General features: G+C 50.3%; 1 protein-coding gene across 15 annotated transcripts in view; it reads right to left on the bottom strand.

Moving 5' to 3' along the window:
- Positions 1-9,789: 9,789 nt before the first annotated feature.
- The window catches only part of Myo18a (myosin XVIIIA), a 96,588-nt gene continuing 79,377 nt past the window's right edge, over positions 9,790-27,000 (bottom strand). For 9 of the 15 annotated variants that reach the window (XM_047546500.1, XM_047546504.1, XM_047546505.1 and 6 more), the window contains 9 exons: positions 26,364-26,480; positions 26,098-26,181; positions 25,541-25,678; positions 23,390-23,575; positions 22,760-22,899; positions 21,953-21,997; positions 18,410-18,532; positions 15,782-17,070; positions 11,021-11,160 (listed from right to left, as the gene is read on the bottom strand). In XM_047546500.1, the coding sequence (XP_047402456.1) occupies positions 15,786-17,070; positions 18,410-18,532; positions 21,953-21,997; positions 22,760-22,899; positions 23,390-23,575; positions 25,541-25,678; positions 26,098-26,181; positions 26,364-26,480 (2,118 nt within the window). In that variant the 3' untranslated portion in view covers positions 11,021-11,160; positions 15,782-15,785. Of the gene's footprint in view, positions 11,161-15,781; positions 17,071-18,409; positions 18,533-21,952; positions 21,998-22,759; positions 22,900-23,389; positions 23,576-25,540; positions 25,679-26,097; positions 26,182-26,363; positions 26,481-27,000 lie in introns of all 15 variants that reach the window. The other 6 variants (XM_047546516.1, XM_047546511.1, XM_047546513.1 and 3 more) reach the window with 2 other exon arrangements.

Raw genomic sequence — 27,000 nt, 5'->3', positions numbered from 1 at the left:
ATATGTGAGATAGTAAAACAGGTCTGTGAGCTCTCTTAGGGTATTTTTTCCTTCTAAACAATGAGAAGCCCATCTGTTTGGGTCTACAGAGGTACATTGGAAGGCCAGGGCTCCCCACGAAACCTCTGGAAGACTGCTGACTAGAGAGGGGGAGGTGTCTAGGAATCTTATTACCCTGGAGGTTGGGTAAGAAATGGGTGTTTGGACTCAGGCGGTGGGGAGTGGGAAGCACAAGGTGGGCTGGAGCTGTCGGCCCTGGAGGCAGCAGGGAGGGGCAGGATTCTAACATGCAGGACCCATTGGCATTTACATAACTTTGAATAATGAATAAGCCCAGCTCTGGGGTTCCTAGTCCGCACTGCTCATCTGCATCTTTATTAAGCTTTATAAATGATTCAGCTCCCTACCCCTTCCCCCAGCCCTGCCCAGCCTGCCCCAAGCATCAGGGTAGTTGATTGCTCATTATTTTAGACTAGATTTGTTTCACCAACATTCAGTGAGGCATGGAGTGGGGGACACAGGAGGGAGGAACACATCCAGAAGGCTAGTGGATGGAGGGGCAGAGGAGTGGAGGACAGACACAGCCGCAGTGAGAAGCGGTCTCTTGGCTGGAAGCCCTAGGGATGAAGATGTCATTCAACATGTTCCTGGGGCCAACATCTTAAGGAGAGATTGGTTTCTTAGATTCCCCAAAGTGTGCTGGATTCGAATCCCACACAAATCTCTGGTTTCCCTTACATCTGCTGCCAAGCCCCCAGCAGGCCCCTCGCTCAGCTCCAGCTCCTCACACAGTCATTTGAGCAGCTACAGAGTACAGCCCCCGGGGAAGTTCTCACTTTTTCCTGAGGCAGGAATTTTGCTATTTTCACGGAAAAAAAAAAAAAAAAAAAAAAAAAAATCTGCTACGCTTGCAAGGCAAGAACAAGCACCAGGCATATTAGGGGAGAAAGAGAAAGAACAGGCGCACTTGGTATGTGAATTTGTAGGGGAAAGGAATGCTCTGTCCGCGGAAAGTTTGAGCAAACCTCAAAAAAGGAACCTGAAGATGCGCAGCTCTCAGCCTGTCCGAACAGGCATCTTAGTGCCAACTGCCCTGGGAACTGCCGTGTCTCCTTGCTCGAGCCAGGGAGAAGTATTTAACAGCCTGGATGTGGAGGAGTTGGCAGGAGACTCCTGGTGGGGGGAAAGGTAGAGCATTTCTCAACCCTGGCTGCACATTAAAGCCACCTGGGGAGCTTTAAAAAATATGATGCTTGGGTCCCACCCAAGGCCAATTAAATCAGAATTCCTGAGAGAAAAAGCCCTGAGCACAGTATTTTTTTTTCCAAAGCTGCTCAATCTTGTTTCAATCCTGGTTTGAACAAACGAACACACACACATATGCACATTTATGTATAGACACATACATACACATATGTTTACTAAATATGTAACTAAAACACACATATAAATGTATATTAAAAATTTACAATAAGATCAGGAAAATTTTAACATTGAAGCTAGGCCCAGTGGTGTTTGCCTAATATCAGCAACTCAGGAGGCTGAGACAGGAAGATCACAAGTTTGAGGCCAGCATCAGCAACTCAGCCACTCTCAAAACAAACAAATAAAAAAACAAACAAAGGAGTGGAGCCAGGGTGCATTTGCGCATTTCTGTAATCCCAGGAAGCAGGAGGATCAAAAGTTCAAATTCAACCTCAACAATTTAGCGAGGCCCTAAGCAACTCAGCAAGATCCTGTCTTTCAATAAAAAATGCAAAAAAAGGTTGGGGATGTAGCTCAGTGGTAAAGCACCCCTGGGTTCAATCCCCAGTACCAAAGAAACAAACAAACAAGAAATAAAAGAAAAATGAAAAAAAAATTGGCTGGATATTTGATATTAAGGAATTATCGATCATTTTCAAAGTGTGATAAGAGTATTGTGATTATGTTTTTTTAAGGAGTCATTTTCTTTTCTTTGAAGGATCAATACTAAAGGATTCCCTGATGAAACATCACCAGATCTTCAGTCAGTCTCAAAACAAACCAGTGAAGGGAAAGAAGAAGTGGGCGGGGCGAGATTCACTGTTGAAGCTGCTTTAATTTTACTTTTTATATACAAACCAAAATAGCAACACTCCTTTCTCATGTTTTTCTGACATGCAGCAAAGCCAGGCACTTAGGAGGACATGGCCACCACGGCGCCTGGGAGAATAGATTTACAGGACCCGAAGTAACAGGTCTTCCTATTTATTGCCCCACCCCACCCCCAGGCAGCACAGTGGGGGCCACTTGGGAGCAAAAATACCTGGCTGCTAGAGATGCAACTTCCCTGGCACTCTGGGTTCTGCAGGTTTCTTCTTCATGTGCCCACCCAGTCTGGCGGACTGAGAACCCCCACGGGTGCTCTGTGAACCAGGCCTGGTGGGTGGACAGAGGGGAGCCACCTGCCTGAGGCACTTCACTCAAGCCGTCTCCTTACCTTCTCCTGACTGACTCCATAGAAGTCAGACCTACACTGCCCTTCACTGCTGCTCCCTGTGCTGTCACTCCCCAGATGGGCTCATCTGTGTCTGCCAGGGAACAGTAGCCTAGTTGACATCATCAGGGAGGTGAAGGGACATGAGTCCAAAAAAGCACGGATACGGGCTGGGGAGATAGCTCAGTCGGTAGAGTGCTTGCCTTGCAAGCACAAGGCCCTGGGTTCGATCCCCAGCACCGCAAAAAAAAAAAAAAAAAAAAAAAAAAAATAATAATAATAATAATAATACCCAGGTACCTACAGACAGACTCAGGAATGAAGGTCCCAGTGGCTGCTACCAGAGCGGTCTGAGCTGCTGAGCAATTGTCTGGTAGCAGATCCTATTTGCATATCACTCCTTAAATGAACAAATCCAAATCAATCTCATATTCCCAGGACTGGATAGGTCTCCCTAGCCTTGGCCTGCCCATGGAGCCACCATTCCCAATTTCTTCCTCACATGTTCTTGGAAAATAAATTCTTGCCCTTTCAAGGTGAATGCCCCTGACCCACCACAGAACTCAGCCTTGCCCGCCACCCAGCCCTGACCGTGGCACCACCAGCTCCGGTCTCGTGCTCTGTTTGGGGCTCAATCAGTCATCTCCGCTCCATTACCTTCTCCCGATGGCCTCTAGGGGCTGAGGAGGAGGGAGGGTTGGAGGGGGTCTGCTTAAGAGGCTTTTGGAATCTGTGCCTGCGCATCACCCGTTGCCATGAGTTATTTCAGCGCCGATGTTTGTCTCGAGCTGATTATTCCAGCCCGAGAACAGGTGGAGCAGCCTGCGGTGGCTTATTCGTCAGCCAAGGCCATCTGTTCCCAACAAGCTGAGATTTGTAGCTGATTTCTACTGGGGAGCAAGGGATGGGGGTGGGGAGGGACACGGAGATCAACACCCCAGGAGACTTACTCCTCCCAGAACTTTGGGGATGCCTGAAGTCCCAGGTGAGCCCTTGTACAAGGAAGCCTTATTTTCCCAGAGAAGCTCCCTGGTCACTAAATTCAGCAACAATGCATTTCCTTAAGGAGCTAAACCTTCTCAAATGGAACCAGGTATTAGAAGCACAAATCTATTAGCCAAGTCTGGCCAGTGATCTATGTTCCCCCTTAAAGATATTTTCTTTCTTTCTTTCTTCTTAAAGTACATAACCATGACACAAATATCCTAAATGACCTTCTCAACTCTACCACCAGTCCCTTTATCAACACAAATGTCCTCAAACCCGTCACCTGCAGGAGGACTCCAGGCTGCTTGAGAGAGCGAAGTCTAGACCCCTCCTCTCCCCAATCCCTGCTCCTTTCCCCTAAAGACCCTCTTCAAGTTCCACCCTCCAATCTGTTCCTCTTCCAGCTTCCACTCTCAGCCATGCCAGGAGCCGTCTGCTGCTTTAAGAACTGCTTTCCCTGAGAAAGGAATCTAAGCAGTTTCTAAGCAGCTTTGCCACATGGTTTACCGGCCACCCAAGGCTAAGATTTCTATACAAAAAGAAGTTACTCTGAACGGTCACCCTCATAACACAATTTGGGGGACCTTCTTTGTTGTTGGTAGATACATCTGTACTGACCTAAAAATTGCATGAAAATTTGATATCAAGAGATAGATATTGTATCTATAATTTCACATTCCAAAATAAGACTACAGTTTTTAGAGATTCTTTTTTATTTTTTGGAGGGCTATGTTACCCAGGCTGGCCCTTGCTCCTGAGTTCAAGTGATCCTCCTCAGCTTCCCAAGTAACTGGGACTAGAAGCATGTGCTGCAGTGCCTCACTCCTTGTAATATTTATTTATGTATTTCAGTGCCAGGGATCAAACCTTGGGCCTCACACATGACAGGAAAGTGCTCTACCACTGAGCTACATCCCCAGCTCCCTAATAGCCTAAGAGCACATGTACTTTTGTTAGGTGTCTGTGTAACCTTAAGAACCCAGTAACAGAACTATAAGTCTGCCTCACTTTCTAGTTGGTTCTTTAGGCTTATTTCAGTAGAAGCTCCTTTTCTACTATTAAATTCTATCGCCAGAAAGGAAGGCCCCACTGAAGGGCTCAAGGACCCTCAGAAGGCAGACCATAAGTCTTATACTCCCAGTGTAGAACCTCACAGGGAGTGCCAATTCGCAGCATCACTCTCCCTTCTTCATAGACAGCAGTCCCTTGGGGACCAGAAGCTGTCCTCCAGCAAGGGTGCCAACCTGTAATTGATATCAGGCTCTAGGGTTAAGATGAGCCATGAGACCTATTTCATTACATCCAATTTTACATTTGCCTGGTTGTCAGTCGTTGACCTGTCTTTTAAGACCTAATGTTTCTGAAGCTATTGGCTGCATTGTCCCCATAGCAGGATCTCTCCCTCTCTCTCCATATATATATGTATATATATATTCCACTCTATGCATATTCTCTCTCTCTCCCTCTCCCTCTCTCTATATATACATATATATATTCCACTTTCAAATTCCCTAGTGTCCTCTCTTCCCCAAATCCATTTGCTTCTTTTCCTAATCTAGTCAGATCATAAATGTGACACAAAACATATAAAAATTTATTAAAATGTGGAAACTCTTTGACTCTTAAGCCACCTCAAATATAATTTGCCTGAATGGTGTCAAAACTTAATATCCTTAAAAAATTTTTTTTATAAAACTCATTGCCGACTTTTGATATGGAAAGCAAATTCTATCTGCACATATAAGTATTCCACTGGGAGATTTATGTCACTGACTTCAATCACAAAGCACACAGCCTTTTTAGAATCTCCCTTATTTATATGACCCATCACAGGGGCATACGCTGCAGAAAACTCAATTTCTCTGTAAAATTCCTTCTAAACAAATCTAGCATCCTTGTAACTCCAAAATGGCTATTGCTCTGGATATCTTTCCTCCCAGATCAAATAGCAGAGAATGGTCTGGATTGTTCTGTTGTACTGTCATGAAATTAGACTGAAGCGAATAGAGCTTAAAATATGCATTCCCGGCCATGTGGAACTGTTATTCATATTGTTGGCACAGTGGGAGTGAAGTGAAAATGTGATAATGTATGGGGGATGCTCTGAAATTGTAAAGAGCAACAAAAATGTGAGGTAGGTATTTTTTCACCAAATTGCCAAGAAGTGTTTCCTTTGGAAAGCCAGGCCTTGGTGGACACCAACCACTGACCATGATAGTGATTCTTTGTTTTCCTGCCCCTTCACTCTACCACAAGGCCAGAATAGTTTGAGACTCCAGGGCAGCTGTTCTGGAATCAAGCCGAAGACTTTGCTTGTAAAGATGACATTGTGTATTGTGTGTGTGTGTGTGTGTGTGTGTGTGTGTGTCTTTTCCTCTTTTTTTTTTTTTAATCTTTTTCTTTCAGTAATGGGAATTGAACCCAGGGGTGCTCTATCACTGAACTCTACCACATCCCCAGTCACCACCTCCCCTTTTCTTTATTTAACTTTTTTTTTTTTTTTTTTGATACAGGTCTTGCTAAGTTGCCCATGCTGGCCTCAAATGTATGATCCTCCTGCCTCAGTCTCCCAAGTAGGCATGCACCACTGCACCTGGCTGACATCAACTCTCTTAGCCTCAGTGTCCTCCCTGGGACAATGACACTTCACAGTACTGTGACAAATGCTCAAGGAGAGTATGTAGGCAAAGTGCTGGAGTGCTGGAGACATAATAAGCGCTCCACAAATAGGAACTGGTTTTATTACCTTCATCATCTTTTATCCATCATTATTGGCAGACTGTGAAGTAGCTTCAGTCACTCCTTCAGTCTTAGCTCAGACCAAGGCCTTCTAAAGCCCTTAAGCGGGGCGGGGGGATATTTCCAGTTGCTGAGAGTAGACTGGGCCTCAAGCCTGCTGCCATCGTTAAAAGGGCAACGCCATAGGATGGACCCTGTCATCAGTTTAGGACAGAACTAATGTTGCCCCTTTAAGGGGCGTGGCTTCTGGGCAGGGTCGGGGGAACTCCAGGCCCACAGAGCTTAGGCTACAGGCCTCCAAAATTCCAAAGGCAGTGGACTTACAAATCAATATGCTAGCGATCTCTTGGTTTCCCAGAATGGCTGGGTCCACCGTCCGGGACTGCGAGGGAATGAGACTAGGAAATGCAAGAGGAAGCTAAAGCGCAAAAAGGCTGGACGGAAACCGATCCCAGACAGACCAAGTTCTGGGAGAAGGCATTCCTCTCCCAGAACTCTGCAGCCCCACTGACGCCAACCGTGAGTCCCTCTAGCTCTTATCCAGGCGATGAAGGGATCGGGTAGGAGATTCTATTGACTGCAGTAAAGAGCTCTGGACTTAGGAGGCAAAAGTTTTTGTCAGCAATACCACCTTGTAGTTTCTGGGGAAACTGAGGCCAGAGAGGTTAAGCCCAAGGTTGCCGAGCTAGTGGCAGAAGCCCTCAGTTGAGCAGGTTTTGTATTTTTGCTTTGTTTTCACTTTTGCATATGGACACCATGTGGGACATGCAAAAGCAACAACCCCGAACCCAGAAGCACTTGGTATGTACCAAGCATGTCCCCTGCTGCCCACCGCCTGGAGATGGTCAGGAAAGAATATGTCCTAGGGGAAGATAAAAGGAGGTGGTGTGGCTACCAGTGGTAGGCATGGACTGGTCTGAAATGTGTTGCTATACAAAAGGTGATGAACTGTTCCAGCTTCCCTGAGAACCAGCTCAGAGGAAATGAAGCGGGGGAACAGAAGGGATTAACATTAGATTTAAGGCAGCAGTTTCTCCCAGGAATGATAATGGGGCCCCTTTTTTAGTGACCAAGGAAGGCTGTGGACTCGGCCCCCTCCTTTCCACTTTTGAGGCCTTTGGGAATCCATCTTTTTGTTCCTACAGCCTGTAGAACAGGAATGAGTGAAATTACTTTAAAAAGTCTCCACCTTTCAGGTAAGAGATCTTTTCTCTGGACAGGTCTCCTGGGCTCTTTACCGAGGGTGCGGACAGCAGTCGTTCTGGCTCCAGGGCCCTGAGGAGAAACAGCAGTCGTGGCATCTCTTGCAACACGCTCCCTGCCAAATTGATTCAAATTGGCTTGGATATGAACATATGATTAAAGGAGCGGCGCGATTCATTTATCAGGAGAGATTAAAGAGCGGCATCTGCGCAGCCTAGCTGGGGGACAATTAAGGAGCAAATCGCTAAGTGTCTGTGCCACCAGGCACAGGGGCGGGGGATGGGGGAAGGACAACTGGGATAATTTGCCAAGGGGATGCAAGGACAAAAGAAGGTAGTTTGGGGGTCACTGCCTGCCCCTGTATTCTCTAGACACTATGGGGAGTCCTACAGGGCTGTGGTTCACACCCTTGCCTCTGATTTAAGAGCGAGAGCAATCCTGAGGGTCTGTGATTAGAAAGGAGGATCTAATAGGACAGTTTGGAGCCTAGAGCAAGGAAAGATTTGCTTTGTTTCACAGGAATCACATACATCTTAGGGACCACAGCTATAGGTGAGGGCAGGAACTTAAGAGAGCTCTCAAGTTGCACCCCAATTGAAGATGGGCTTCAGTAACTCTCTGGGCCCCTGGACTCCTCTGGGGAGTTGTTGATGCCAAGGGAATTGTTTTCTTTCCAGACTGAAGGCTAGCACCCTGGCCAAGGGGCTTTACAGAAACTTTGAGGATTGGTCATATGAGGTGATGTCTTTTGGCTTCCCCAGAGAGCCTGCAGCACGCTCTACCACCACCTATCTTTCCCAACCTCAAGACCTTTGCATAAACTCCTCTTTTTTACCAACATGACTGTCCCAGCAATATTCACCTGTGTTAAGTGCAATCCTGTCTTCAAGTCCTAGTCCAAAATACCAGCTCCTTTTAGAATCCTTTCAAGTCCCCCCACCCCAAAGAGAATATCAGCAATATTCACCTGTGTTAAGTGCAATCCTGTCTTCAAGTCCTAGTCCAAAATACCAGCTCCTTTTAGAATCCTTTCAAGTCCCCCCACCCCAAAGAGAATATCTCTGTCCATAATATGCCCAAAGCAACTTCTTTGAACTTCTGTTATCTCATATCCTATTCCACATTGGTCTTCTTTGTACAAGCCTTTCCCCACCCAAACCTTGTACATACTAGCAAGTCCAGTGCATATTTTGTGTTTCTGACTCCTCCACTAAAAGAAAGGGACTTTATCCATTCTGAACATCTAGGACCATGCCTAGAGCACAGTAGGCAGTTATGAAATATTTCTCAATTGATGAGCAAATGAATAAATGAATAATCCAAGTTTTCTAACTTTAGCAAAGTCCTTTACTCCAAACCACGATATGGAGGTTGATGTTGGACTTTCCAGTGACCCAGAAGCTGGAGTTTGTGTTTGTGAACTCTTGGGCAGGTGACAGGGAGTTTGGCACACTCTCTACTGGGAGAAACAGAAAATGCACCTATTTTATAGCAGGAGTAAAAGATGTGAATGACAGGATTGAACATGAACCAGCAGTTAAAAAAAATTTTTTTTTTAAACTACCTTCTCTTCTCTATTGTCGGGTAGCAGAGGGGAAAGTCTCTATTGTTCAGAATGGACCCATTTCATACATCTCTCCTGCACATTTTCTGAATTTTCTTCCTCCTTCCCTTTTTGACTCTTTTTGGGTGACTGATATCATCAGAGCCTCAGCATGAGGGCTGCTACCCTTAATGCCTCCCTGTCCAAAGCACCTGATTCCTGCAGGGATTATAACTGGCCACATTTCAGAAGGTAGAAGAGGAAGAGGCGGGTGTTGTTTGTTTTTCCCCCATGTGCATGAGGGACCTCTTAGCTGTCGGTCTGGGGACAAGGCAAGGCATGGACTAGGGCATGTAGGCAGAAGATAGTACTTGTAGCCCATTCAAGTTCCCTTGTGGCCAAGCGGGATTGAGGGCCAGAGAAATTTCTGCCAAGTTTTGATCAAAGTGTCACCTTTGGAATAACTAAAATTAAGCTTTAAGAAGGGCTTGAATAAAAAAAGAAAAAAAGGTAAGAGAAAATAAGAATCCCTGTAGCTGGTGAGATTTAACAATCAAATGGACAACAATGTTCCCTCATGGAGGCTAGGGGAGATGAGACTTGGACAGCTCGGCCAACCTGAATTACAAGCCACAGGCCCTCAATGTAAAAGTTGGGATCATGTAATCCTTGACTAATCTCCTCATCCTGCCTACCCCAAGTGACCTGCCAGGGTTCTCTGAGTGGCACACTCTGACACGGAAGAAGGTGAGAAGAAGGTGACTCTTTGGTGTTCCCATTAATCCTGCTTCTGCCCTCATCCCCGTAACCACAAGGGACATTCCCTGGGCCTAAAGGAAAAGGCAGGAAAACTGGCATAGCCAGGAGGAAAAGGGGCTTTATTTCCATACATCAGGTAAACAGGGAGAGCACAGCCCAGTGAGTACAAACCAATTGCAGGGAAGAAGGGGGACAGCAGATGGGAGCGGCTCCAGGCACTGCCCTTGGCCCCCAAGTCTGGTGGAGTTGAGGGGATAACTTTTGGAGGGGTCTGGGACTGTTTGTTGCCAGGTCTGGGATAAGTGTGTGGGGGCAGAGAGATGACACTGGCTCAGGAAACTGGGTGAGGACTCGTGCCTGACACACTAGTATCAACCAACACTTCCATCATCAGTGACCACAGCCCTCAACCCCATGCCTTTCTTCTCAAGTCGAGCTTAAGACCCAGGCAACTGGCACAGAGGGGAGGGAGGCAGTGATTGGACACGCCCCCAAGTTGGTGCAGGTGGAATGGGTTTACTATTAAATAGGTCATTGCACTTAACGCACTGAAGAGAGGAGAGGGTGGATGGGGGCTGGAAATTCGATGGCATTTATGTACCCCATCTGTGGAGGCTTGCTCAGCCCAACCAGAAGCACCTGGCAGCCCCTCCCCACACCGACTCTTAAGAAACTGGCCCCAGCTCTGCTCACCAGTCTCCCTGGCTGCACAGAGAAAGGACTGCACCCAGAAAAGTGGAGATGAAGAGATTTCCAAGTTGTTCCTGGGGACCCTAGCTGCCACTGCAGCTGACTCCCACTCTCAGGGATGTAGCTGTGATGGAGAGGTTGGGTATTTAAATTAAGAAGTAAAAAGACAGCAGGCACTGAGAAGAGAAAGCCCTCATCCCAAACCAGTGGGAAGGAATTGCTGCTCCCTCCCCCGACTCCTCCCCATGGACTCAGCAACCTTGAGTGGCCCAGTAGGCAATCTGTCCATCATCCCTGAGCAGGGGGCTGAGATGGAGGTCAATTTGCTGGCTCCATGCAGTGCCAGGCCACCTGCCACTGCCCATGGTGGCCCTGGATAGAAGCCAAGAGTGTGGCATTTTTGAGGCAGGGGGGAGCAAAAAGTTCTCCTTTCACAAACACCTCTTTCCCCCACCTCTTCCACATGGGGATGTCAGACACCCACAGCCTGGAAAGTCCCTCTGACAGCAGAGGGTCGGGGTGTTTCCCATGCAGATCAGCAGTCAGTGGGGGGACCAGTTCCCCACCATTTCCTGGGAGAGATGCCCAGGCAGCTGAAGGCTGTGGGATGTGAGGGCTGCAAGCCACTCCCCTGGGCTATGCATCGGTCTCCATCAGCTTTGCCTCTGTGTCGCTGTCACTCAGGTAGTTATGGGAGTATCGGGGTCTGGAGGTGCCATCCAGAGGATCATGCTCATCATCAGATCGGTCAGGGGCAAGGGGCTTCCAGTGGCTGGTGGGGCTGCAGGGAAAGAGGAGCAAAGTCAATGACAAATGACACTTCTACCCCAGGAGTACCAAAGCCCTGTTAGAGAACTCCAAACACCAGACATTGCTAGGTGAAGACTTCTTGGCTCACCTAGAAGAGATATTCAATATAGTTAGAAAAAGAAACACAGCAGTTCATCTCTGAAAACTTTAAAAACCCATAGGACAGGGTACCGGAGAGCACAGCTCTGGGACTTGAGTGGGTATAAGAATCACCTACAGAGCCCTGGGTCCTTCCTCTCAAAATTTTTGACTTGATAGCTCTTGGGTAGAACCCAGGGGTTCTCATTTTCAGCTCCTTCCAGAAGATTCTGATACAGGCCATCCATGAACTGCAGTGATGGAGACTGGAGGTCCAATGACTGCATGATCACAACTCAACTAAGGTAGGGGCTCTCTTAGGCAAGTTAGTCCAGAAAAAGGTTGCTTCTAAGAAAGAGGAGCTTTCCCCGTTGAGTATGCCCAGATCTGAATTCTTTCTCCTAATCAGGGTTTCCTACGGCCCGTGGGAACTTCTACTGTTGATCATGGCATCCTCTGTTCACAACAAGGAATAAAGCCTCAGGAATCAGGGGCTGGCAAGACCTTTGTTTCAAGGTGGTTCAATGGGAAAATCTCATAATCCCATTGAGTCTTAATCAGGTCCCTGGCTTTGGAAGCCTCCAGCTATCCCTCAGAAGATATGAAGAAGCATTATTCCCTGGATGGAGCAGGACCATGGCATCTCACAAAGAAAGATGGGACCATGTTCCATCCAGTTCCATTTACCTTCTTTTTCCTTTCTTTCCCAAGGCCTAGGAGCCACTGTCCCCTCCTTCCTATTACAGTGCACTATAATTTCAACACCATTTCAGAAAATACAGCCCGGTGTGACTCCACTCCTCCCAGGTCCCTGCTTTCAGCTGAGTCCTTAGAGCTGCTGCCCTACCCTGTGCTCTGAGTGACAGAGGGACACAGATCTGCCTATGGATCCTAGAGACAGACTACTTGGGCAAACAGGAATCCCATGATCCCCATTGCCTGCAATTCTGATTTAAGAATCTGAGGAGGGCCCTTTATTTACCAGTCCTTTTAAAGTTCTATCCCTAAACCACAAGAGGAGGAAACAGGGTTCTGTGAGAAAGAGTCACTTTGTAGGTTCCCCCAAGGTGCAGTGAGAGATCTGGAAGAAAGAATTCCATCACTGGATCTTCCTCTGTATGAGACACAGGCCTAGGCCCCCTGGATATGCTGTCTTATTCTGCACAGCAACTCTATAGGTTGGTATGGAGAAGCTGGTTCAAAGAGATGAAGCATCCTGCCCAAGGTCACACAGTCAGGATGTAAACCTGAACCTGAACTTCAAAGCCTTGGGAGGACTCCACTCTGCCACTAGATTAGATACTTGAGAAGAAAACAAGATCAAACCTGAATTTTCCTGCTGGTCTGGGTGAGTGCCCAAGAGCATGTATGTATCTCTCTGTATTTCTCTCTTTCTCTCACTCTCTCTCTCTCTCTCTCCCTTCCCTTCTTCCCTCCCCCTTTCCCTGGGGGGGAAGGAAGAGCCTGAGAGAATATATGTTCAATTATGCAAAATGGCTCAGGAATGGGGCAGTCTGGCTAACAGTTATTCTAGTTCTCATGAATGAATTAACATTTTTAAAGGAATCAGAATAGCACAAAACACTTAGTACAAATTACTCTGAACATAAATGAGTCTTATTTTGATGGACCAGAGGTACTAAAGGACTCTGAGGTGTCTCTGGGACAAAATTGTAAAACTCAGTGAAGGCTGTATAACACAAAAAGATTGGGGTTATTTTAGCTTTAGGGTTGTTTGAATTGTAAATTATTGGGAGTCATGTTTTATTTTCATTTTTTACACAGAATTTCTGGGCACCCAGTGCTAAAGATCTGCTGTTAGGCAAAGGAAGGCCTGGCTTTGAGGAAAGACAGTGGGGTTATTTTGTGGGCAGAGTGGGGTGAGGCAGATGCCAGGGCTGGGATCCAGATGCAAATGAGGCCCTGCTGGAGAGCCCAGCCCTCTGAATCAGTCGTGGCCTGTGCTCCTTGCCATTCCCTCACCGCTCCCACATTCAGACACCTGGGTAAATGAAAGCCAGGTTTCTATGCTGTTCTGTCAAGGTGATGGGCAGAGGCAGTAGCAGCTGGAGAGTTGGTAAATCCCATGTCTTGCTCTTGCCTGGGCTGTGGATCCACTAGATCCCTGCTTGGTTCTTCCTTGAGTTCTCTTTGGCCAGTCGCCTTAGGGGCTTATATTGCCACAGCCATCAACAGGCCAACAGCAGGCAGCTCCCTTCCTCCCCAGGGCAAGAGTCAGGCTGGCAATTGGAACATTTTAACCAAATTGTTTAAAAAGCTTTCCTCTCCACAAGCCAGTGTCTCCTGCTCAGCAATGTCACAAACAATTTGGTACATAAGCTAATTCCCACTGGGAGAGCCCAGGGTGGCAGCTCCCCTCCCCTTGACTTTGCTATGGATGCTGAATCCGTATTCTGAATTCTGTTCCTCATCACCAGATGGGAAGCTAAGCTTTGGCTCTGGCTCTGTCCCTGTCCCACCCCCACCTTCACCCCTGGCAGCGTATCCACCCCAAAGCCACTTAATGCTGAGTGCCAGGGAGATCCTCCCTCCACTGCTTTTTCCCTCCAGCTCCGTGTTGGTTGGCTAGGTTCTGGCTGGGGGCCACTCTACCAACAGTGAATACAATCCTCCTCGGAGCCTGCCGAGTACAGGGTTTCAGGATTACTCCTGCTTTCCGGATGGACAAGAGGAACTGAGCTGATGGGTGGAGGAGGAAACAAGCTTTCTGTGTTTTTGTTCTTGATGATTTTCAGGTCAAGGGTGACAATGGGCTGAGGGCACTAGGGTCTGAATATGCTAGTTGCCCACCAGTTGGTGAGATGACCGTGTCTTCCTCTGGGGACAGGGGTGCAATACATAGAAGAGCCTGGCCTTCCATGTTTTCTAGACATCCCCCTCCATCCATCCACTGACTTCCTTCCCTGGGGGTGTGGGGCACTTTGCAGGGCTAAGGGAAGGCTGAAATTGTAAGCCAAATATTTTGACTCGTCTTTTCCCACTGTGGAGATTACCAGGGACTCCCCAATACAATTGAGATGCTTTCTGCTCTCTACAAAGCACACTACAACCATCTGCCACATGGGGAAGATGACTGGGCAGAGTTGAACCCAGGCGTTTCAGAGCAGCTCATGCCCAAGGAATGAGCTGGCCATGAATCTGATCTGGGTTCAAGTTCCACCTTCCCTATCCTACTCCCCCAATCTCATTCCATCACCACAGGTAACTTTTACTTCCATTTGTTCCATTCCTTGAAGGGACCGCCATTGATCCCTTTTGGTATAACTGAGCTAAAGTCAGTATTTGTCCAGCTGCTTCATAATACAAGCATGCAACAGGTGTGTGTTAGTTCATGCATCTGGGGAACAACTAAACAACTGCCTGAGCCTCAGGGGGCTGCACTTTGGGGTCATACCTCCTGGGAAGCAGCAAGCTCACCCTGGGAGGATACCAGGTCAAAAACAACTTCACATTACCAGGGTGATCTAAAATGTCACCACCCACCAGGGTAACTGGCAACAATGGAATTCCAATGAGTCAGGCTCTGCCTCCCTTCCATAGTGGGGGTGTGGGCATAAAGGGCCTAACTGCTAGATCTCCCTCCCTGCAGGGAGAAGAACTGGGGGAGGCAGAGGAGGCAGGAGAGCCAGGAGGGGGCTGTCACTCAGCAGCTGCTAATTTCTATTCATTAGAACTTTATAAGATGAGCAGAACTGAGGTGACGCCCATGTGTGGGCTGCGTGCAGGTGGGAGGGTTGGGAGGGTGTCAGACATCTCCTGGGTCTGCTCTAGGGTGTGGTGTGGTGTGGGCTGCAGCCCTGTGAGCCTTGTCCTCCCAGACTTGAGATTCATGCCAGGGAGGAAGGTGGCTCTGGGAGTGGCGGGGAGAGCAGAGCAAAAAGCCTCGTAAGAGCTAGTGGCCACTGATGCACCAACCTGCAACCAGGGTATCAGTTAGGGGGGCCTTTTCTGGGCCTAGCCCGATGGGGACATGGACACCAGCTCTCAAACAGGCGCTGTCTGGCACTCACTTGTTGCTCACGTGCCCTGCATTGAGCCATATGGAGTAGAAGTTAAGGGCAAGAGTGTTGGAGTTAAACACATGCCATTTAGCTCCTAACAACAGCAGTTCCCACCTGTGTGACCTTGGCAAGTGACTTAACTTCTCTGAGCCTCAGCTTTCTCTTCTATGAAACAGGGCTTTTCACATCTTTGTCATGAGGTTATTATGAGGGTTAAGCATAAAGTATGGCACAGTCCCTGGCCCAGGGTAAGGACTTGGTGAGTAGGAGCTATAATCCACATCACCAGTGAGTTGAGAGACTGGCTCTTGGTTTGGAGTGACTGGCTTAGCTGGTCCCTGCCCTGTGAGGTCACCATAGGGCTCTCCAAGGCGAGGCCAGCCCAAGAGGCATGCAGATGGGACCTGAGGTGGTGGCAGGTGGGGAAGGGAGCAAGTTAGTTTGCGCTGAGTGGAACACACCATGCTGCACTCCACACCAGGTGCCACCTACTACGCTAGTCGCTCTCAGGTCGGTACAGGTACCGCATCATCAGACTGTCCACCTCTTTCTTACGCTTCTTCTCCTCCTTCCTCGACTGCCGGTGTGTCTGCCCAGCCTCCTCACTTTCTGTGGCAGGACCCTTCTTCACACTTGACCTGCTGTGACCTGAGACGGTTGAGCCACTGGATGAGGATGATGAGGATTCTGACTCTGTCTCAGTTCTCTTTCTTCTCGATTTGGACTTCTTCTTGTTCCTCCGAGAGCGCCCCTTCTTCCGCTGCTTGTGCTCTGAGGAACCTCCTGAGCTGGAGCTAGAGCTGGAGCTGCTCCTTCTGCTCCTGCGCTTGCTCCGGCTCTTGCGTCCACTGCGTGACCCAGAGACATCAGCAGCTGAGGCAGAGCGGCGGATGCTGGTGCCACGCTCTGGGGAACCCAGTCGGGCACTTCGGGCACTTTGGATACTCTTGCGATCGTCCTCCTCGGAGTCAGGCTCTAGGCTGCTTCGCTGGAATGGGACAGGTTTGTAGCTCAAAACCTCATTGATGGCAGCCTCCAGGTCTGGGTCCAGGTAGGAGTGGCGGCTGACAGGGCGAACACTGGAGCTGAGAGGCTCGTCAGTGGCTGAGGCCAAGCCCCGTGGCTGGGGTGGCACAGACAGACTTCGGGCCAGCGATGGGTGGCTGAACTGAGAGTGTGCCTCACTCAAGGCCACACTGGCTCCATCATCCCACTCATCCAGGCAGCTTCGGCCCAGGGACATTCGGGAGTCAGGGCTCTCCCGGCCCAGGCCTGAGGCCCCGCTCCAGGATGGGCTGAAGGTCCTTGACAAGCCTTCAAGCCGGGAAGTGCTGCGGCGGGAGCTGGGTGAGCCTGAGAGCGAGAAGCTCAAGGAGGAACGGGCCCCATCCTCCCCAGAGCCACGCCGTGTGGCTGAGGAGGCCCGGCTGACTGGTGCAGAGACAGCTGAGGCCCGGTCAAAATCTGAACCCCACCGCTTTTCTAGCCCCCGGCCTGCACGTCTTCCAACCTCTGAAAAGATGGAGCCACATTCATCAGGCTCCTCAGACCTCCTGCCCTGGCTTGGCTCCTCCTTGGGACCCTGGCGGGCTTTCCGGGGGGGCCTCTCAGGGGAGGTGGCACGCTCACTCAACGTGGTGAAGAGCGAGTCCTCGTCCCCTGTGCCCCCGATGGAGTCCTTCAGGGCCAGCCGCTTGCGATAGCTGAGAGAGCTCAGTACCGAGGCTGGCCTTTCCTCCACCCCCTTGGCAGCATCCCTGGGGAGGCTGTTGAGGGCCGTTCTGAGTGGGGAGGGGGAGGGGAGGAGAGAACCAGGAGTGGATGCAGAGCAGCGGGGAGAGAGAGAGGGGGAGAGGGAGAGGGGTAGAGAGAGAGAGAGAGAGAGAGAGGAACAGGCATTAAACCTCAAGAATAAAGACACAGGGGGAGGGAGGCAAAAGGAGGAGAAAACGCAGCAGCCCTGGCAAAGTGGTGGTGAGAGCGTTGGAGGAAATGAAGCAAAATAATTTGCGTCAGTGAAAATAGCTTCATGGAGAATGTCATGTAAATTAGACTATTGTTCTATTTCATCACTTTTCCCCCCTCTAAAACGTTTAGTTCAATTTATTTCATTGTCAACTACCTGGAGCCTCGTGCCACACTGTGGTGAACGGCAGTGGGGCGGGGAAGGCGACATTATCTGCAATAACAAAATGCTGTTTGGTCGAATAAATTAAACCAATTAGAGGGGGCCACTGGGTGCTGGTGGTGAGGGCCTGGACTTGGGGGATGGGGCCTCAGGGAGTTGGAGGGATATTACTTTTTCTACCCAGTTCACACAGGGTGGGGAAGGATGTGCCCTGGAGGTTAGGAGTGGGAGGCAAGCACACACGAGCACAGATGTGTGTGTGTGTGTGTGTGTGTGTGTGTGTGAAGAAAGCAGGGCAGGGAAGTGGTTATAGGAGGGGAAAAGGAAGGGGCAGAGCAGGACAGCTCTTCCTCCCTGCTGCTATGCTGGCCAGTAGAGAATGAGAAAGGCGAGCCCTGCTTCTCAGGGTAGTTATCTATATGATCAGAAGACTACAACTGGCTAGAAAATAGGGTGCAAGTGTCCCCTGTGAATGGGTGTTTTAGCAGGAAGCCTGCGGGGGTGGCTGAACTGCTAGAGGAAGGAGAGAATGGGCAAAGGATAAAAACGTGCCCGTGGCAATGACAGGACTCAAGAACTGGTGCCTACTTACACCATTCCTATCGGAACAACAGAGATCCAGAGTGCCCCTGTGCAGGCTTGTGGAATCCCATGGGCCACATCCCAGTCTCGATTCCAAGGGTTCAAACAATGAGGCAGCCCTATCAAACTTGTTGAATGAATAAGTGGGGATGAAGTTTAATCTATATATGAGCCCTGAGTCTAGCAGGAAAACATTACCTGGGAAAAATAAAGGAGATACAGAGCTTGGCTAAGAAGCCAGCCTCCTCTTGTGCTTATTCTGTGGGTCAGCAGACACCTGGGCCTCTCACACAGACCCCAGGAGAGCCACACAGATGGCACGAAGCCTGCCCTCTTCACGCCAAGGCACTGCCAGCCGTTCCTGGTGCCCCATGACGGCTTTCCTCCCCCGCTCAAGGCCACATGCTCACCTGGAACTCTTCAAGCTGCCATCATCAGAAGCTGCCTTGGAAGGTCCCTTGTTTTTTGACAACCAGGACTTGACCCCGTCAACCCGGTCCTCCAGCTCTGAGTCCACATCCGAGTCCCCTTCACTGTAGGGGTGAGGAGCAGAAAGGTAGGCAAGGCTGGGCAGGTGGTGACCACCTGCTGCCCAGAAGAGGGAGCCAAAGGGTGAGATGTGTCTTGGCAGGGGTGGGATGTGGGAAGCATGCGCGTTGGTGAGTTTGGGAGAACAGAAAAGTTAGACAGCACACCACTCACAAGGAGCCTGTCCCCACTTGGCAGGCCACATTGCATGAAAGACACCAAGAAGAACCAGAGAGCATAGAGACACCCCCATCCCAGGTATCAGGGACAGGCTATTCAGCTGATCAATCCAATGAGAATGACAGGGAGGTCATCCACTCAGCAATTACAGCAAAAGGCTCTTGGTTAAAATTAAGACCCTTCAGACATTCCTTGAGACCTATGCTGGTATTGCCTGCCAAGACCCAGATGGTAGCTACCGCTGCAGCCAGTCTGTGTGCATCTATCTATCCATCCATCCATCCATCCATCCATCCATCCATCTATTTATGGTACTAGGGATTGAACCTGGGGGTGCTTTAACACTGAACTACATCCCCAGTCCTTTTTATTTTGAGACAGGGTCTTACAAAGTTGCTAAGGCTGGCCTCAAACTTGTGATGCTCCTGCCTCCGCCTCCCAAGTCACTGGAATTACAGGCGTGTGCCACCACACCCGGCTCTGCATGCTTTTAGTACAAGAGTAGGGCTGCAGACCACAGTGCAGGAAAAAAGGGCTTCATATGACTTCAAGTTAGCTTGAACTTAGAAGTCTCCTTAGCTGTTGACAACACCAATCTGGGCACTAGGGTAAGGAGGTACTGGCCATAACCCAGACCCACCTCGTGGCTTCCCTAGCCCTAAAAGAAGAGAAAGAAAAGAGGGAAGAACAGAGAGGCATCAGCATTCCTCAGGTTAGAGAAGGCAAAGCCTTCAGGATTCAGATTGCCCCAAGAAGCTCACCTGGGCTCAGGAAGCCCAGACAAGGGCTCTGATTCTCTAACCCTTCTCCTCCCTCGTTCAGGCAGTCTCCGGCCCTTGCTCCCCACTGCTGCTTCTGGCCAAGCTGACCCTAGGACTTATAGGAAAGCTCCAACAAGTCAAATTCTGAGGCTGGAGTCACAGTGACTCCCTCATGAAGCAGTTGGGGCTTAGCAAAAGCTTCTAAGTGAGAATGCTTTTCAAATTCTGCAAAATCTCTGCTCACCAAGTTCCCCTGCTACAGATAGGCTGGGATTTCTCCTTGATAAAAATTTCCTTTCATCTGTGTCAACAGGAGCGGCCCTGTTCCTGAATTATGTTCTTGAACAAATAGCCACATAGCCCACGCACACGCACAGACACACACACACACACACACACACGCTACCACCACCACCAGAGGAAACCACCAGACTCAGTTCTGGGGACCGTGAGAGAGCCTGACTCGTGGGGAGGGGAATAAAGAGGCATATTTTATGGGCTTCCGTCAAATACAGAATTATAACAAAGACGAGGCCGCCTGATGCCCCAGGTAAACAGGAGTTTAGCAGACAGCCCCAAAACCGCTAATGCAAACCCTGTGCCCGTCTGAGCCTGGCAGATTTACTGTGGTGCATGGGCCCCATGGAACACCAATACCACCTGATTTATACACCCGTGCAAAAAACCTCCCTCTGTAGCTTCAGAGCCAGTAATTTATCACCGCCGTTCATAACCATATTGATTGCCCTTAGAAAGGAGGTGCTGTATGCATCGCGAAATCTATGTCTACATGTTAAAAGCGTTTCTGTATAAATCTCCCTTAATACTGCGCTGTTTACTGCTTTCATTAAGGTTATGGCAATAACAACTGTATCTCTAAGTAAATCGAAACATTATTTTTCTGCCCGCCTTAGCACGCTCGCTCGATAACTTGGAGCTGGGGCCTGGAGCTGCTGAGGAAGGAGCCACACTACCTCTCTGCCATCAGCGGGACCTAGTCAGAACTGCAGAACTGCACGTTCCTGTGTGCCTGCGTTGAGTGCATGCTGGCGTGTATGTGCGTGTCAGCGTGTGTGTGCGTGTGCGTGGCACTGGTTTGGAATATGATCTTAAATGCGCATTTTATCAGCCCTCGAAGCTTCTACTGCCCAAGGATGGCAGGGCTGGAACACATAAGGGACAGATAGATATGGGCCCAGAATACGAATTTTCCTCCTTACATTCAGAACAGCGAATGGGTTGAGAGGCTGGCCTGCCTGCCCTTACCTCCCCTTTAGTTGCTAGCATCCAAATGATGTTCGGGTTCTTTTCCTTAAATAATCAGGCCCGTAAACAAACTCCAGGGGCAGGCAGGCTCAGGGGGCAGTTGAAATTTTAAATGGTCGGAATTAAACCTCGTGTCAAATACAATTTATGTCCGGGCTCATGTGCTATTAGTTAACTGGGAGCCGAATCGCGGGGGAACAAACAAACGGAGACAGAACGGCGGGGGATATTAATTGTGTGTGACAACTGGGCTCCAGCGGCCCTCTATCACTGTTACACACTATTACATTTATCATTAGCTCTCACAGAGTCCTTTGCACAGCCGCCAGCCCATCCTGGCCAGGGGAGGAGGCCTGCCAGGCAAAAGAGTGGGGGAGGAAACCCAGTGCCATGCTGAAAAAACAACCTCCAAAAACAACCCTGTCGAACTTGACAGAGGATCAGCCGGATCTGCCTGAAGGCCTGCACATCAGCATCTGCTGTCCAGCTCCCACCCAGAAAGAGGGAAAAGAAGAGGGGGTGGATTTCCTGGCTTCCACCATGTGATAGACAGCACCGACAGACATCCAGGGCCCCTGTCCCAGGCTCCCACGGTTAGCAAAGTAAACACAACTGGCCTTGTTTCCTTCCCCTGCCATGGCAGAGTGACCAGTGATTAGCTGCCTGAATGCTTTCTCCAAACAAGCAGTTTCAGATACCCCTCACCTTTACCCTTCTCTGCCAAAGGAAGGTGGTAGACCTTAAACATGAAACATACTGCTCTTTTCAGGCAGCTTAGGCTCCAAAGGAGCCTAAGGATGTAGACAAACTGAGTCAGAACAGGCATCACTCCAGAGAGAAAGGCAGGGGAGGTGGGCACACTTGGCTATAAGGGAGGGAGGGAGGGCTGGAACTGAGGAAGGTAGGCTGGAGTACTGCCCCAAGAAGCTAAGCATTCCTTTCTGATGGAGCTTCCATCCTGCCCACCAGGGGCAGGGGGCCAGCCCCAGCCTTCTGAGGCACACACTTCATTGCCCGCCTTTTGCCTTTGGCCAGTTCCCACCTCCCCTGAGGACAGTCAGCAGTGTTAGCATTAGAGAACAGCTAGGGAGGAGAGTGTGGGGAGGCCCAGAGTGTCCACATGCGGCATGCAGCAGGGGGCCCTGAGGGGAACCCTGTGTTAGGGGAGGTTAGACGCCCGTCAGGAGAGGCAGAGAGCGCATGCGCTCCAGTCCTCACAGTTTATTCTTTCTTTTCTGATACTTTGTCACCATGTCCTGCAAACTGGAAACAGAAAAAATAGTGGGCAGGGAAGCCAAAAGAAGACAGAAAAATCAATGGGCAAATGGAGGTGGACCTCTCAGCGAAGGTCCTCTCTTTCCTCATCAAGGGAGGGCTCTGGTTGGTTGAGGCCAGACCAGGGCATGAGTGATAGTATTGTCCTCAGAACCTGGCTTGGCCCCCGTTAGAAGCCATCCCCCACCCCAAAGGAGCTGGATCTCTGGGCCACCTAGATCTGCCTGCAGGATGGGACCTGGCCTGGAGGCTGGAGGGACAGTTCTAGGGTCCCTCGGGGGTTTCTTCAGGGCCTGGCCTCATCCCTGCACTGCTGGTTTTCTCATTTTGTGACTCTTTCCTCAGCCTGGGACTACAAATCTCTCTCTCCTAAGCCATTCCCTGGGTGGGTTTTATGAGAGAAAATCTCTGGCACAGTAACAAGGCATCACAGCCTCTAAATCTCTGCTCTCCCCAGAGTGGGGCAGGCGCCATCGGAAACACAGCTAAACGGGGCAATAACTCATCTTGAACAGGCAGAACTAGAGAGCCAGGTCCTCGGGAGGCCTGGGGAGAGGAGGAGGGGAGACCCTTACTCAGCACCTAGCCTACCCTTTGCCTCTCGGGCCAGGGTCTAGGCTCAGGTCTGATGGCAAGGGAAGGGTGGCTTGATGGGGGACACAGAGGTTGCAACTGTCATCAGAGGCCTGGTTCCAGAGGTGGTCAAGAAGGCCTCCTTGTTGGCCCCAGTGCCACAGAGGCCCCCCTCACCTATTGATGAGATCCTCGTTCTCATCACTCTCCATCTCATCCTCAATGGCAGCCTGCAGGTCCCCAATGCGCTTGAATGCCAGCTTTAGGTCAGCCTGTAGGCTCTGGTTAGCAGCTTCCAGACTCTCCAGGTCCATCTCCTAGGAGGGAAGGTGGGCAATCCAGTATGCAGAGGGCCATTCTCCCCTCCAGCTGCCCCAGATGTTTACTTTGCTCTCTGTGGGCACCTCAGATGGGGACGCTGGGTATTGTTAGTGCTGTCTGTCAGGTGCTGAAAGCCTTCCCTTCTTTTCCCTTTCTCTGAGTGGGAACTGGGCAATGGATATAGATGTCTGCAGCAAGTCTCTCTCAGCCAGGCAGAAGCTACCTGGGTGTTGCTACAAGCCTCCAGAGTCTTCTCTGCTCCAGGTCATTGGGCTGGTAGGGCCTGGCCTTACCTGTTGGAGACTCTGGTGCTACCCTTGGCTCTCCAGCCTGCCCTCAGGATTGTCCTCTTGATATGCTCCTCCCCACCCCCAATCTCTAAACCATGGTATCTTTGCAATCCCACCTCCTGGCCCAGAATGAGGTGTGTAGCCAGTGCTACTCAGGGGGCCTCTACTGTGGGGTCCACGGGGGCAGGAGGCCTACCAGTTCGTGCTTCTTGCGGCTCGCCTCAGCCTCCTTCCTGGCGAGCTCACCCATCTCCTCCTTGGTGTCCCGGAGCTGCCGCTGTAGCCTCTTGTTCTGTTCTTTCTCCCGGTTCTCGGCAGCAGTGCGCTGATCCCGTTCCTCAGTCAGCTTCTCCATGTTTTCCTTGAGCCGGCTAGCCAAGCTCTGGGTGGTCAGGTAGGAAGAAAGACCAGCAGGTAGGCCCATCAGCAAGGCAGGGCAGGAGCAGCAGGGTTCATAGCCTTTGGCTAAGATCTGGTTCTGCCACTCGCTGGCTGTGTGGGCAAGCAAGCAAAGCCAGAGGTGGGGGGTTCCTTTGCTTTTCTGGAAAATGGGGAGGATGACACCTGTCCTGGTGGTCTTTTGAGGACCTAGTAAGGTAGTGAATATCAAGGCACTTCAGAAGGAAGTACCATGGTCATTATTATCACTACCAAGATTGAGGGAGGTTCTGGGCAGAGCCAGGGTAAACGTCTCCTCCACGGTCAGCAGGACACTGAACCCAGAGGCCCCAAAAGCTAGATCCTGCGCTCAGAGGTACCTGGCTTTACTTAGAATTCCCAGATTAAGAGGAAACTAAACAGTCATCAGTTTCCAAGCAGAGAGCCATCTCTTTAAGCCCCATGAATCTTTCTTCTCCCAGAAATCTGAACATGTTTTCCCTGGACAGGAAGAAGGATGTTGAGCAAGATATGAGCTGGGAGCACAGTGTGAGGGAAGGAACCTGCATATGGATCTAACCTGGTTCTACCACTGACGGGGACCCCCTAGTCTCTAAAGTAACAGACCCAGGTTACATGATGACTAAGGGCCATTTGTGATCAACACTTGATGGGTCTAAACCACAATATTACCTTTCTGAGCAAAAGGTAACCTGAGGGAAGGAACTGGGGCCCAAGAGAAAAGAAGACAAATCCAGCAGTTCGGCCCTGTAGCCACCAGTCCAGTGGCCTCTTCTACCCCCTGACAGGTTTGTGACCTCAGGCAACCCATATAACCCTTTCCTATATGTGAAATTGTGATTGAAATATTACTTGGAGCTCTGGGAGGCAGAAAATGAACTACGAAGTCTAACTCTCGCTAGCTCTCATGAGGGCTGGGGACCCTGTCTGGAGATGTTCAGTCAGACTCCCTCTTACATCAAGTTTATCAATGCCCTCAAAATGTCACCTCTTTCCGTTCCTACTCTAGTGCCTGTTCCACTGACAGAGGACAGGTGGCAAGGATGTTCCTTAGTGACCACGCCCACCAACAGTTCTCCGGCAGGACTGCTTAGACAAATGTGGATAAGCTTGGGAAGGAGGAGAACTTCCAAATAAGGCAAGAGGGGCATCAACACAGAGAAAGAATTCTGCCCATCTCTCTCTTTTTATCTGCTAGATAGGAAGGGCTGGAGCTTGCTGGCTTAGGGAGATTGAAGAGAAAGGACTGACTTGGAGTAGAGAGATTCCACTGAGAGAAAGGAGGGATAAACAGATAAAGAAGAAAAGAGGTCAACCACAGCAAAAGTGTTGGGGGGGAGGGTTAAAGAGAATGAAAAAGGAAGAAGAGGAATGGGAAGAGGAGAAAGGAAGAAAAGGAAAGAGGGTAAGAAAGAGGGACAAGATCAAGGAGAGGAAAAATACAAAGGGAAAAAATAGGTCAATAATAAAGAAAAATGAAGAGAGAAGGAGAAAAAGCAGAGCTGGGAAGGGTGGAAGTGAGGGAAAAAGGGAATGTGAAGGGAAGGGGAAAGGAGGAGAGAGCGGAGAGATGAGAACAGACTTCAACCCTTGGAGCGGTGGCGCCATCCGCTGCATATTTATGACCCTGCCAGAGAGCAGAGTGAGGGGGACAGGAGGGGGGAGCTCGTGGTGGAGGAAAATATGAAGACGAAAAGCTAAGCTGCTCTGGTCCCTTGGCAGAAAGCAAGCACGGAAACAGAATGTAAAGCAGGCAGGCTCCGTGGTGCCCAGAGAGCAGGCCAGACGGGTGGGAGAAGGGCCCCCGCCTCGTCAGCTGACCTGGCAGCTTGGCAGAGGCCTCTGAAGAGTGTCCCTGGTCTGCCCAGCCCTGCAGAGCATGCGTGGCTCCAACTGCTGGGGCAGCTCTGCCCTGCTTGCCTTGGACCAAGAGAAGCTGAGGACCCACCTCCAGCCGCTTCACTTGGGTCCTTTCAAACTCCAGGCGAGTCTCCAGCTCCCGGATCTTCGCTTCCTGCCTGCTCACCAGGGACTTGTCCACCATAGACTGCTCTAGGAACTCCACTTGGCTCTGGAGGGCTTGTAGCTGGAGTGGAGTAGGGGGAGCATGGGAAGAAAGAACTGAGGCCAGAAATGGAGGGGGCAGAGTGTGGGGCAGGCGACATCACCATGGTGACCAGAAGGCTGAGGCAGAGTGGGATGCCGAGGGCAAGGTGGGAGGAGGGGGCCAGAGGCATCCCTCACTGCCCCAGTGCTTGGCACAGATTTTGCCCTTTGGAGAAAATGGAGAATGCTAAGGACAGAGAGGGAATAGAAATGTGAAATGAGGCAGCTGAAGCCAAAATGTCTGCTATGGTGATGTGGCTCTGGGCCTAGCTCTTCCTGCTAGTTTATACTACTACTTGGAACACCGATGGTAGAGGGACACACTTTCCACACACTTAGGGGGTCATTCTCACACAGTGACCCCACGCCATGTCTGCCAAGGGAGTCCCCAGTGCCCACCTTCTCCTGCAGCTCCTGCTTCTCCTTGTTGATTTCCTCTAGCTGAGCTTGGAGATCATTCATCTGTGCCAGGTCCCTGGAGGCCTGGGAAAGGGGTGAGAGCATGGTGTACAGGATCTTCCTAGACACAAGTCCAGGACCAGGGTACCCAGGCTCCCACACTGCAGCCATCCCCTAAAAAATGGCCAAATGGGGGACCCAGAAGGTGACCCAGAAGAGTGGTGACTGGTATGTTGCATGGTGGGACATTGCTGAGGAAGGGGTACCTGAGCCACAGCAGCCTTGTGCTTCTTCATCAGCTCATTCATGTCCTCCTGATCCTCTTCTAGTCTGTTCTGGATCTCATTCTTCTCACGCTGAAGGCGGCTCAGCTGCTCCTCCAGCTGGATGGAGGCAGAGACAGATCAGAGGGCAGCAGGCCTGGCGTGCCTGAAGGCCCCAGGTGGCAAGTCCAAACCTGCCCCCATGCCACCTCCTCTAGGTAGGGGTGGCAGTGGGGTGGGGAAATGATGATGGGCTGGGTCACTGGCTGGAGTGAGTTCCAGGACCAGTGATACTCAGGGAGCTGCCTGACATGCTCTGGGCACAGAGATGAGGGAAAGGGCTGTCTGGGAAGGACAGGCAGGCCCTGGGCTTCTGTGCTGACAGCTGCTTTCTGGCAGCTCTTTCGAGGCTAATGAGAAGACAGAAAAAGTCTTCCCAGAACAAATGATCCGGTATCCTGGCACTATCAGCCTATCCCCTGACCTATGTGTACTCTGCCCGCTTCAGGCCCCAGAGAAGGACCCCTCAAGGTGAAGATGACCCCTGGCTTGAATTCTCATTTCCCCTGGGTCATCCAGCCCCCACAGCCAGTCCACTCTTGGGGGAGGGGAAGAGACAGCCAACAGCAGCTTCAGGAAA

The sequence above is a fragment of the Sciurus carolinensis genome, chromosome 3 (assembly GCF_902686445.1).
Source record: "Sciurus carolinensis chromosome 3, mSciCar1.2, whole genome shotgun sequence".
Taxonomy (NCBI): Eukaryota; Metazoa; Chordata; class Mammalia; order Rodentia; family Sciuridae; genus Sciurus; species Sciurus carolinensis.
This window is presented reverse-complemented; position numbering and strand designations above follow the sequence as displayed.